General features: G+C 34.2%; 1 protein-coding gene across 3 annotated transcripts in view; it reads left to right on the top strand.

Moving 5' to 3' along the window:
• PDZRN4 (PDZ domain containing ring finger 4) overlaps positions 1–14,184 on the top strand; it is a 320,204-nt gene that overhangs the window by 289,007 nt on the left and 17,013 nt on the right. For all 3 annotated transcript variants that reach the window (XM_039882300.1, XM_039882301.1, XM_039882302.1), the window contains one exon: positions 12,131–12,229. In XM_039882300.1, the coding sequence (XP_039738234.1) occupies positions 12,131–12,229 (99 nt within the window). The remainder of the gene's footprint in view (positions 1–12,130; positions 12,230–14,184) is intronic.

Genomic DNA, 14,184 nt, shown 5'->3' with positions numbered 1-14,184 from the left:
TGAAACTCTGCTATTGACAAAATATTTTGTTTTTTTATTTATTAAAAATATTTTCTACCTTTGTTCTAAAAAGATATTTTTCCTGGGTATAGGACTCAAGATCAGCAGATGTTTTGTCTCAGCACAACAAAGATGTCATTCCACTGTATCTTTACTGATACACAGTACAAAACCAATGCACAAGAAAAACACTGATCCTGAATATTCCTGAATCAGTTCTGGAATATTGTCAGCCTTTATCTTTATGTTTCTTAACTTCTATTTCCTATTTCTTTTTTTAAAAAAATTTTTTGTCTCCTTGTGCGCACACTAGGTAATTTTGTCAATCTATCTTCCAGCTCAGTTGATTAATTCTTTCCTCAGGTATGTCTAATCTGCTATTAAACATATCCATTATATTTTAATCTCAATTATTATAACTTTCATCTCTGTAAGTTTTAATTTTTTGTTTCTTTTTTTGCTCACTCTTTACTCATATTTGCAATCATTTCTCCAACTTCTTTTATTATGTTAAATCTCCCTGTATATATTTGCAGTGTCTTTGTAATTAGGATGCTTGCTTAATTATTATTTTTCTCCTGCTAGATCTCACTCATAGTGTATTGTGTCTTTGTATATTTTGTAAAATTTGATTCTAAACTCATTTTAATTCCAACTTTATCTCTGAGACCGTTTGAGGCCTATGTTTCACCAACCAGATAGTGTGACTTTGTTTCTACCATAACTCCTTGAGATATCACTCTCCTAGGATTACTTTAAGCTGAATTATCAGCTTTAACTGTTTTAGATATTACTTCAACTTTCCAGGTAGTGCAAATTGGAGCTTTGCATGGGGAATCAGCTTGCTCTGGAGCATTCTCAGATGAGACTTTTGTCTCTTTGATTCAAGGCCAGAATTCACGATAGGCTATTTTCTTTGCAACGCCTCAAGAAAGAGTTGCTGTATTTCTTGTTCACTGTTGCTATTGGGACTTCCAGCTTCCTTCCTCTTGTCTTCTATTAGACTCTCCATCCTGAGTGGGCCCTAGACTTTGTCTCCTGTTCATCATGGCCTATGAAACTGTGGACATTGAAGCCTAGGTTCACTTAAATCAGTAAATTCTCTCAAAGTTAAAATCTGCTTCCTGATTATTCTTCTCCATAGTCTCACCTTCACTCATTTGTTTTGACCTCTGAGTATTTACTGTTATTTTGTCATCTCATCAATATGTTAAAAATAATAAAAGAAGGTTATCAGCATCACTAATTGTTTTCAGCAAGAAGGATCTTCACAGTACCTAGCACAACATAACTGCCACATATGAAATTCCTATTTTGGAGAGTCCTATTTCTTGAATCTTTGTTTCCTTAGTATCAGTTTTTTTCACAGGAAGACTCTTAAGCCCTATTTTACAAATAGGTTCTAGCAGGCCATCTTTACCAGTCTTCTTGACTTATCCAGAGGTAACTGAATCCTAATGTGAAAACATTATAGGCCCATAAATTGGGAATGTCCCTGTCTTCCCTAACAACAAGCAAGTTTGAGTATGATATGTATTGAAATAGAAATGCAGAGATCTCTGTGTTCTCAGATGGATGAAGACATTCTGGGTGATGAAACTGTGGTGGAAGTTTGTTTGAAACATGCATGTATTCAGCAAACAGGCACTTAACTGCTTGCGAGGTCCTACAAAGTTAATACATTTCCTCTACCTTTTGTAAGTTTATGATTTGTTAGATCTTAAGTTAAATATAGGTAAAATTTTAATTGGGATGGTAAGTGAAGTGGCATATATTTTTTGAGGAGGAAGAAGATATGACAGATATAGGAAATTATTCCTATTCTGGTTTGGCCAGATCATGAGATCTTTGAGCAGAGAGCAGGAGAAGTTGGGGAAATGTTTGGGATCAGATTATAGAGGACCTGGAGAGTAATTCTTAGGAGTTTGGATTTAACATAGTACTGATTATAAGACTTTAAAATAAAGGGAAGAGATTATATGTGTCCTGTTTTATTATTTAGAGCTTATCATGATCATTTCCATGTTATAAAAGTTCTTCACTCATAACGTTCCATTGTTTAGCTATTCCCTTATTTATTCAAGAACTCCCACATTGTGGACATTGAGGGCATTTATGACATTTTGCTATTACAAATTATGTGGTAGTGAACAGATGCTGATATATGTCAGGTTAATTTTGACAATCCATGTTTTTGTATGTAGTTACCAAACCAGACTACAGAATACATAATGAAATGATTGAAATTAATTTTCAAGTGGCCAAAATGATCAGATTAATCTCATTAACAATAAATAGAGAAACATGCCTATTCTTCAAAGGCCCAAAGAAAAAGCAGTTGATAAAGGAGTTGGGCAAATAACCATAAAATAATTTTAGTAAATAAATATGTTAAATAAAAAAGTAAATTAATCTGATCATTTATTTTATTTTATTGTCTATTCCATGTAGTAAAATGCTACTCAAATTCCTTCAAAATGACACATTGACATCATGATTATGCAATAAATACCTACACAACAGTCACTGGGAAAATTATACCATTCAGAATAAAAATTAATACATATATGTGAGAGTATATACATTCTTATGAAAATTTACTAGCTCACAATAGTTTATACCATCACTTGTTTTGCATTTTTTAAGAGATGATAAAATAATAGTGGTAAATATTAGAGTCCATTGTTAATCATGAATCCTATGGGTACAGATAAGGAGCTATTACCAAACTTAGAAAATATGTATACATGCACTTTTGCCTTTAAGTAATGTTATATACATTTTGAGAGAGCTACTCCAGTATTTAAGACTGCACATACTTCCTCCAAATGAACTTTCTCCCTTCTAAGAATGGGTGTATTTAAAATGCATATCTTGCTTCCTGGTTTAAAAAAAAAAAAAAAAAAAACTCATTGTCTTGAGTATTTTAAAGAAAAGGTAAAACTGTTTAATGAAACATTAAGCTTTAACTTTCACATTTTATAATATTTGCTATATTTTAAAATAAATCTATTTTGGGGGGGTTAATTTTCTTAGATCAGCAATATCTATGATGTAATGTGAACTCATTTAATTATATGAAAGTTCTACTTTACCAAACAAGAAAAAAAATGAGAAAAAAATAATTTCAGAACAATTATTATGACATTTATGGGATCTTGACAGGTTTAAAAGTCTTGTACCTTTTCTGTTATGATGACCATGGGAAAACTCCCTAGCCCCAACTATAAATTAGCTTAGAAACACTTGCAATGATAGCCCTTGCCTCATTAGAAAAGCCTATGTTTCCTGCTCCAGTAACCAGCTCATGGAAATGAAATTCATCTTGTCAACAGGTTTATTTATTTCCCCTTCTTCTTCTTCTTTTTTTTTTAATCTTTCCTTTATGTTTCCTTAATAACACATGCTGGGAAAGTTCCTGAATGGTTTTCATATAAAGAGAAGTTCCGAGGGGGATTGAAAAATTTCTGTTGTGTCAACATAAACTTGGGCGTCTCCCAGTCTGGAACTCAATGTATAATATCTGAAACAGATAAATGTAAACCCTCCATTTCTCATCCATCAGATCAGGAGATATTCAGGTCTACTAACTGATTTTAATGCATGTTATTAGAATTTTATTGCCAGTACAATAAAATGCAGTGCATTTCAAGTACATAATAGACCGGCATTAAAAAAATAACTAGGAAATGCTGCTCCAAAAGAAAGAGATAGAAAAGGAATAATCTAGAATCTGTGCTATCAAAAGAATTATTTGGCCACTTGAGATCATGCCAGCAGCAAAACGTGGAACCTACCAAATATGAAAAAAAAAAAGCTTGAATTAAGAATTAGCCAGTTACCTACAATTAAAAGCTATATATTTACACAAAAAGTTTGTTATTTTACACTATGACAGTAATCTGAAGATGTGGAACACCAAGCAGTCTTTTAATAATTAATCTTGTGGATCAAGTTTCTTCCTGTCAGATGCTATAATAAAGTACCATATTTTTGGATGATCATATGATCAAAACAATATTTTGGATTTTTGTCATGAGAAAATTAAATTCATTATTTGACCATATTTTTAACCAACATCAATAAATATTGGGTACAAAAATATAACAGTATAAAAGATCTCTTTTTTAGATCCACTTCTAGGAACACAGATTTATTCTATGTAATGTTTTATGATGTAGTTTCTGTGTAACTTTTCTAATTAATCTGACCCACTATGAAGAAAACAATGCGTTTTCACTATTTGTCACAGAAAAAAAAATCCATTGCATATCAACATATCGACCCAACATGAAGCATAATAAATGGAATTTATCTGATAAATTTAGATTAATGTCTCCATTCAAGTTCAAAAAGTAGTTTATGTTAACTTGCCCCACATTTTTTCCTTTCATTAACTTTTAGCCCAAAATCATAGTCTACTATCTCTCCTAAACTCTGTGCCCTTTGGAACAGTCTTTCAGTCCTATCAAACCTAAATGTACTCTTTCTTGGGTGTGTATTAAACTACAGCCTTGTTTCTTCATTCTGCCTTCTTTGCCACTTGATCCTTACCCATGTATCCCACCTCTAGAGATAAGCAACGTCTCAACATCTGTGCCAAATATTTAACAGGACTTCCAATATTCCAAAATGTTAACTGCCAATGACATTGTTTCCCATTAGATAAAGTAATGATAACCTTTACCATCATAGCTTGTTACACAAAGTTGATGTTTATAACCTATGTAAGTCCTAGTTTACCAAATTCCCTTGAAGATGCTCTTGAGGATCATTTTCTGAATGCTTGGCTTTTGCTGTTATTCCTCTACAATGCTCACTCTGCCACCCAGAATAGCTATAGATTGTTTATATAGACCCTTAGAGGTGTAAATGTCTGCCTCTTCAAAATGATGTGGGGTTTTTTTTTCACTTTCAAGCAGCATCCCAAACAGTAGATGGTATCTCATTAGCTGATCTCCTTTACTGAAAACATAACCAGCTCAAAAGCATGACCATGAATGTCACCAAGAATTGCAATCATTGAATCGGGGACTATCATTACACAAAGGTGTACCCTGTCTGTTTTGACCATTTACTTTGTAGAGAGCACATAGCTAATCTCAAAGAAATGCTGTTAACACTTTCTTTTGAAAAAGCTATTTTCAGTAATTCAAAGAAAAGACAGTTTACAAATGCCAAGAGTAGAGATACAATAAAGATAGCAGGACCAGGTGAAAAACAGTACTATCAAAATGACAGTAGATATTTGAGCTTCTCAGAGAATGAACAATACTTTTATGTAAAAGTTTGGTATACTGTATCTTCTTTTTAAATTTGCTGCAGACATGAAGGGTTGAAAGAACACTAAGAAATTTTTTAATTCAACCCCTTCTCTCCTTGAGTCCTATATTCATCATCCTGATTCAGTTAATATTACAGCAAACATCAGCTTCTCAATCTTGCTCCTGCCTCCTCCACACATCTTACTTAAGTAACATGCCTCTATCAGCTTCTCTCATTCCATGCAATGATTTTGCCACCCCAACACACTCTTCTCTTGGTACCCCTCCAGACCTCTATCCCAGATGAGAATTACTTAAAGTATAATATAAGGACCAGTAAGATCACCATGCTTCTGCTGAAGCCATTCTTCCAAACTGCAAACCAAACTGTATCTCCTTTACGATGACTCCTCTTTCCTTTTTACAGAGTCCAAATAATTTAACATGTTGTGGTAAGCCCTCCATGATTTGGCCCTTGTTTACCTCTCCAGTTTTGTCATTCATCATGCCCCCTCATCTACCCCAATCTTAAACCTTTAGCTTCATACACATTAACTACTAAAATTCCTCTAACATGACATGCTGTTTCCTATTTTTGTGTCTTTGTATGTTCTGTGTCCTCTGCTTGAAAATTTGGTTTTGGTGAACACCATGGTCAATTCCATTATCTCTTCCAAGGTGCTTTTATTAGGTTCTTCCAGGAACTGCCAATCTAGAGCTGACCACTGTCTCTATTGGGTTTCCTAATAGCCCAGCCCATGTGAATTTATTAATGTGTGTGTGTGTGTGTGTATAGCAATGAGAATGATCTAATAAGGAAAGAGATAACACAAGAGAAAGAGGAGGAATAATTCCATGAGAAAAACTCTTGAAAAATAAAAACGGAATAATAAAGCATGCATGGAGGCATTTGCTTTCGGTAGAATTGGGGATTCTTCTTTCATTGTAACAGAGGTACAGACTACAAGGTGGTTACAGATAAATTTAGATCCATAAACTGAGTGGAGAGAAGATGCAGTAGTTTCCGTTTCCTGGCTTCTTTTTCTTCATAAAGCATAGAACAGAATGATTGGCTAAGAGTGAAAAGAGAGAAGGCAGTGTAGCAGAGAAAAGGAGTGTGAAATGCTAGTCTAGGAGAGTGGAAAGTTGAGGCAGTGATTATCCACTCGTGTCCAATGAACTATGAGGTAAAGTTACCAACTGAGAGTGGGCAGGTTCCGTTGAAAATTCGAGGAAAGAGGTACAGCCTGACAAGGGAAGTGTAGTGTGATCGTCAGGCAACATTGATGGCCCATTTGAGATTTGTGGCAATGAATTTACAGTGAAAGCAGTCAGCGTGGTCAGCATGGTTGTGCATTTTCCTCCGGGACCATGCGGCTGCTGAGGTGGGGATACAAGGAAGTGAATAGTTGGGCTTAACCATGATTGAACTTTTGCTGGATGATATAGCAGAGACAGAGAACACAGGAGTTGTGGTTTTTTATAAAAGATTATTGTGACTAATTGTGGATCCAAGCTAGGCAAGGAGACAAGGGAGAGCATGAGGGAATTATTGATAGTGAAAAGTGGAAGCATCAATAGGTTCAAGGTCTAGTGAGAGACCAAAAATGCGAGTGGGGATGCAAGCGTTCTTAGGCTGATCAAGAGTGGCATGCTTAAAGTGAATATATTAAAAACGAAAGCAACTATGGAAATGACATTTTATGAATAGTTCTTTTTACACATTGCTTATTCCATGTTGAACTATTTTGAGGGAGACCCCTACACCAAGAACTCATATAAATCACAAAATCCAGCCACAAATGACTGTGGATATTTAGCAATGTCATTATAAGCTAACAAATGATCATTTTAATGTTTGTTCAAAACTCAAGATTCAGCTGTGAAAAACCCTGGGTTTCTGGATTCTTACAAAGGTAAACCTCACGATCCTAGTGCCTAAAAGCAACTACAGTTTTCTCAAAAGATACAATAACCAAAATAGAAAAATGAAGAAAAAATAAAACCTTATATGATGTAAGCAGAAGCGCTTCTCTGGTTTCCTGACATGCTTTTGTTGTCTGTTGAGACAGAGCAGGACTGGGTGAGAGCCCATAAGGGGACAGGTGTCCATGCAGCTGGCCTGATTCTCTAGGTGGTGCAGCAGCAGTAACAATAAAAAAACGGCATACCATTTTTCACACTCACCTTGATTTTAAGGTTCCCATTTCTATCCCTGGTCCATTATTTATGACATCAGTTATTGATTACTGGGATCGTGAATCCATCCCTTTCCCCAATTAGCAGTGTAAACAAAATTATCTTTTTTTTTTAACAAAAGAGGTATAAAATCCATTCAAAATGGGTAATGTATGACTTCCTCAAGTGATTCAGAACCCACAGTGAGAAGCAGAGAAACTGGAATTATAAAAATGTGACAATTTTATCTCCCAAAAACTGCAGAAAATCTCTAAGAGTAGGAAGGAAATCGAGGATAAAACACTGCCTGCAATTCACAATATCATTGAAAAAGAAAAAGTGTTGAACAAGAGGTTGAGGTTAGGGATATTCGTGTAAAGACGTGGCCACATTGCTTTTGTTTTTACCCTAATGTAGCTCTAGAAGCGTGATTTAATTACTAGATGTAGCAACTTGTTTTGAATGTTTAGAGTTGAGGTGTGTGTCCTGAAATGCTGTCATCATAACGATTTGGGTATTTTAGGAGTTTTTTAAATTTATTTCTTACTATGTATTATACCTGATTTCCACTATTCAGAAGACAATGACATTGAAGCAGTATTTTCACACTGTCTAGGCTTTTCTTACCTGGGGAGGTGAAAGTTTTCATATTTCCCATTTAATTTTTTTTTAATGTTTTGTTGAAACATCTAAGCATGGTATTTCCCTAGTTACTAATAAACAATTCAAAATGTAAAACAATGACATATGATTAATATTAAACTTATACAATAATACATATGTTGTCTGATAAATAAAAACCAAGAAAACAAATGAAACACAACAAAACAAATGAACACAACAGACCCCTCTCTCCTGTGATTGTGAATTAATACCAGTGACCTCAGTGACTGTCCTTTCTAGCCTTGGCTCCTTTTCGGACTTGAGTAGTTCTGACAGCCTCTGAATTTTCTCTCCGAAAGGAAAAACCTTCATAGCTTGGGCCTCAGGGCGCTTTAGAGTTTAGAAACAATTTGCTTTAAAAGCCATGGCAGGCAGCGTTAAGCCTAAATTCTTCCTCCACCAAGACAGTCCTATCTAGAAAACAAAAGTGTAGGTTTTTTTTTTCTTTTTAAGTTCCTTTTTCCTCCCCAGACTCAATCATAAAAAAATATAAAATTTTTCCAGCACTGTAGTATAATTGATTTATGTAAAAATCTTATTCTTCTCATTTTAAGATTAGAAGGGTGTTTCACAGCAAGCTTTACTAACTAACTTTAATCTACTCCACCCTCAGTCTTCATATAATCAATTTCTCACAGGATTAGATACCATGATTTGATTTTTTTTTTTAAGGGACATGTTAAAGCACATTTAAGCCAAAATTAACGTAGTTTCACCAGCTCTATGAAGTGAGTCTTCCACTCCAGTCACAAATGACTTATGGATGGTGAGCAGTGCTATCCGTGCGGGCTCGGCTTTGATTTGTATACGCCCATGAATCGTCTCCATGGAGAAAATGTACAGAGGTAGCATTTCACTTTTATGTTTTTCATCAAACAGCTTCGAGGTAACAGCGAGAAAGGTATGAAAGTTGTTAGGGAAAACATTCTCTATTACCAGGAGGTTGTTTCTTCAGAAGTCAGAGGCTGGTGTTCGCTGTGAAGGGAATGCTAAATTAAACCTGTGCCAGGGAATTTCTTTCAGATAATCAGGCTTTACAAAGCCACTTTTGCCTCATACAAACAAAGTGGTCTACAGGTAGCTGCTTATAAGTTATTTTGTCGTGGAATTAAAGGAACTTTGATTCTAAAATGTATGCTTCTTTGTATCAATATGAAATGTATAGTGTCTGAGGCATTTCAAACAAAGAAAGCAATGCAAGTCCACACTTGGGGCTGGTGGTAGGTGGGATCCAGGAAATCTCACTTGAGTCTCCTTCCAGAGCCTTGAATCCTGCTACCAGAAATTCCATCTTTTGAATTAAAGCTTGGTAATTTGTTAGTATGAACCGAACCCTGCATGGCCCGCATTTTAAGTAATTTTAATGATGATCCCTTTAAGAAATATTTATTTATCAATTATCTTTATATCTCAAAAGCCACTTCTGAGAAAATGGAAGACCACATCAAATGCCAGATTTTGCAAGGAAATAGATAAAATGGCAAATCTGAAATACCGGTGGCTACTAGATAGGCAGACCTTAAGAACTCCAGGAAGCTAAAAGGAAATATGAGGGTAGTGAGTGTCGTAAAAGGGAGGATGCTGAAAACAAAGATGCTGTAGATAACTTTGAAACCTATTTCACAGTTTTGTTTGGGTCCAATAGACTGACAATATTGAAAAGTTACTTTGACCTCACAATCTTAGTCTCCTTTTCCCTGTAATTCTTGGGTAAATACTTTTATTTGTGGTATTAGAGTCTTACAAATGGATTATACCCTTTCATTTTAATAGAGTGGTCCCATTTTATTCTAAACAAACGCCAAAACAGGGTACACCACTGAGAAAGCAGAGAAAAACACTGAGGAAAGGAATGCTTCCTTGTGGAAATATCTTCCCACAAATTAGGGAGTTTCTCCTGTACCATTGGAAGGACATTGAAAGTCAGTGGATCTCAGCTTTGACTACCGCTCTTCATTTGCTTGATTTTAAAGGTCCCTATCTCAGTTCTTTATGGAGTGTTTAGGTTTCCTCATAGGCCTCTTAGGAATCACAAGCTTTTTTATACCTTAGCTGTGTACTTCTTTGCTGTAATTGAAGCTCTTTTGTTGCTGTAATTCCTTCCTAATGTTATAGTTTTAGTCGTCTTCTTTCCCTATGGAGGCATTAATTATTGCCAGTTTTAAAAATATTCTTTCTTGGTGTGTACTTTTCACTTCCAGTGCCAAATTGTATCACCTTTTCCTAGTCTTCCTTTAGGTGAAAAGATTTTTCATCTTTTTTTCTTTATTATTCAGAATGCACCATGCCCTTTTGGGGGAGAGGATGATAAACAATATTTTTTATAAAGTTTTTTTTTATTAAGTTTATTGGGGTAACATTGGTTAATACAATTATATAATTTTCAGGTGTATATTATCATTTGACATCTGCATATTCTATTGTGTGTTTACCACCCAAAGTTTAGGGCACCGTAATGCAATTTAGAGTATTATTGCTCACCAGTTAGAAAGTCAACATTCTTCATAGTTTCATGTAGTTCACCGGTTTACAGTACAAGTTTCAAGATAGAAGATTTAAATTCTATATGATTTGTTATTAGCTGTAAAACTATTGATCATTGGAACTTATGACTATCCTTGGTAAGGATTTACCTATGGTCGATAGCATGTGATTAACATAAATGATTATTATCCAATGACAAAGACTGAAATGCAAAATTAAAGGGAAGGATACTTCTTCAAATGTAGTAGAGTTTACTGGGAGGTATCCTCTTATTAGAAGTTAAGTGATTTTTTTTCTTTATTTAGTCCTGGTGACTATTTCAGTTTACAGACAGTTAAATGTATACTTTATTATTATCAAGTTCAAAATCTTTTTATTCTCACATACATATACACACGCATCTACTTCCAATTAAAGAAGAAAGATAATTATTGTTTTACAAAAAGTCATAAACACTAGGAAAGATTTTGAAATAGAAGCAGGTACCCTTCAACCAGCATTTACTGAGTGTGGCCCTATTCTAGGCATTGGAGAAAGAGCATTAAGCAAGACAGACAAATTTTCACCCCACAGAGCCTGAGTTCTAAAACTTGATCCAGACTTCACTTCTAATTTAAATTTACTTTGTTCTTTCTCATCCGATTACTTACTAAGGGGCCTTTATTCTCCATCAAATAAGAACAAGTTCTCCATGATGAGAGTACCAATTTGTGTTTTAGTCCTTGGAATTATGTGATTTATCCTAAAGTCATCTGCTTCTGGGAGTAGTATGAGTCCATTTCATTGTATAAAAATGAAATACACTGAAATTTATTATTATTTTACTGAACATAAATCAGGCAATGGATTCAATATGCATTAGGTAAGGACTGACATTTCAAGCCCCTTAGCCATGTGTTTCAGTAAATGTGTTCTCTTGTTCATTTACTGCTACATTTTGAATCATTGCCTCTGCCCATATAAATGTTGATGTCTCTCCCTTCAGCCTGGATGAACCTATTTTATCCCAAGGGTGAGCGCTTCTACCAAATAATAGAAAACCTTGACCTAAGCCATGTGAAACACTTGCTTATCATCCTATCATATAGGACTCAGAAGAGAAATTAATGCAGAGTCCAATATAGTCTTTTTTATTTAACTTTATTTTATTAAAATACAAATAAAAACACGATAACTCTCAATACTTTTATGAACATTTTACCAGCTACCTTGACATCCTCAAATATTTTATTAATCCCATCTTATTGATTTATACATTTTTATACTTCATTGTGTAATTTCTAAGGAGTTTTAAGTTCATGATTTGATGAACATATTTTCTCGTTTTCAACTTTACAGTGAAATTTAAAACATTGGCTTGACTATACAGAAATACACATCAAAGGTAAATTTCGATGATTTTGGTAACATAAGTTAATTTCAAATGTTGGGCAATCATTATGAAAACCTCCCAGGATAACCCAAAGTATCAGTGAGTTCTCCATTCAGCTGTGGGATTTCTCTCTGAGATAAATGTCATTACGTGTGTGTTTTCCTCTCAGGAGGTCGAGTTGTGTCGTGTTAGCAGTCAAGAGAAGCTGGGCCTGACAGTCTGTTACCGAACGGATGATGAAGAAGACACCGGCATTTATGTCAGCGAGGTAAGAAATGCCATAGAGGGGACATTAGAGGGGGGAGAATGTGAGAAATGGAGTGAAATGACTTACAATGAGAAAATCCTTGGGAGGCTTGAATGTGAAGGATTGGCCATGTTCCAATACTTGTCACTTTCAATTAGGAAAGTAAATTATGTTGCCCAAGTAATGTAATTATTATCAGCTTGTTTAATGTGGATGCTTTCACCACAGAATCCCAGTAAGGGAAAAAGCAAAAATAGTAACGTTGTCTAAATTTGAATAAATTCCCATAAGTATTCAGGAAGTGGAGCAAAGTTTTGATTGGCAAACATTTGTCCTTCCATTCCACTGTGTCTTTTATTAGTTCTGTTAACAATAGTGTTGACTAATTGTTTTAAATCTAATATTCACAATAATCACATATTTTACTCTGCTGACAGGATTGATAAATTTAGATATACAAGGAGTGCATCTATTAGTTTGTTTTATTCAACCCCATAATTACTTTCAAAAAATTAGACACTTAAATGTGGAACACCTTAGTGTTAATTACTTCGAAAAAATGTGGAGCAACATTTATTAGTACAGGTTATTTTTTTTTCAAAACTCCCAAAATAATCATTTTATGAGAAATAGTAAGGTATGATTTTTTAAATTATATATTTACATGTGATTAAAAATTACATATGTATGTAATACATACATACATATGTATATATACATTATCTAACTCCTCCAAATATACAGGCATAAATGTGTGTATATGTGTGAAAACATATATATATATACACACACACACACACACACACACACATACAAAAGTTAGACAAACTACATACTTACTGCTGTTCTATGCCGTTCCAGTTCTTAGTGGCCATGATCTTGAAAACATTACCTAATTTACTGAACTTCAGCTTCCTCGACTAGAAGCTTAGTGTAATGATGCTTATCTCATTGTTTTTGTAGGTGTTTAGAATATGGAAAAGATAATATAATTAATGAAGTTAAAAAAATTACACAGCTCTATAAATGTAAATGTTATTCTTCCAAATAACTTCTAAATAGATATGATTGATTACTTATCCCTCACTTCCTTCTAGTAAGTCTCTATTTATTATTTAAATATGTCGATTTTAGAACTTTATTTTTCAGGGATAATAAAGAAGTCATAGGAACTGAACATATGTACTTGGAAGAAATGTTTTTTTTATACCTCTGACATGTAATCATAGTATCTTTTGTTCTTAATTGATAACTACCATCAAATAAATAAGTAATATATACACTCTGGATAGGATGGGTCAACCTTATGTAACACTTGTAATACTTTGCTTAAAAACAAAACGTTTTTATGAAATAAGCACAAATAAATGGTTTGAAGCCATCATATGAAAAGTGATAGAACTACTCCCAATGAAATGTAAGTCATCACTCCAGTTTAGCCCATTAAAATGTTAATCAACTCTTAATAAATCCTTAAATATCTATTTATTCTAAAATAACATAGTTAATATAGTTCACCCTATGTATGAAGTAGTGTCTAATAATAATCTACATAGGTAGAATTTTTTTCATTTTTTTGAGCAACATAAATTATAAATCTCTTTATAAATTAATATGCTCATGAGACAGAAATCCCTTTAGTAAGTATGGACTTAGAGTATAGGTCTCAGCTTTTCTAAGACAGCTGAGGGAGGATTTAAAAATCAACCTAGTAGAAAGTAAATTTCCTAGGTCCAGAGAATCCTAAGTATTAACATCAGCTGAAGATCATGTCAGCTGAAGACCATGTCTGACAGTCTGAGTCTGACAGTCTGACAGTTGGGTTACAGAAGTGAGTGAATGAATGTAAAAAAAAGAAGAGGAGGAAGAGGAAGAAGAAGAAGGAGGAGGAGGAAAAGGAGGAGGAGGAGGAAGAGAAGGAGGAGAAGAAGGAAAAGAAGAAAAGATGAAAGGAAGGAAGACAGGGAGAAAGGAGG

Source organism: Pteropus medius, unplaced genomic scaffold, assembly GCF_902729225.1.
Source record: "Pteropus medius unplaced genomic scaffold, Ma_sr-lr_union100, whole genome shotgun sequence".
In the NCBI taxonomy this organism is placed as follows: domain Eukaryota; kingdom Metazoa; phylum Chordata; class Mammalia; order Chiroptera; family Pteropodidae; genus Pteropus; species Pteropus medius.
This window is presented reverse-complemented; position numbering and strand designations above follow the sequence as displayed.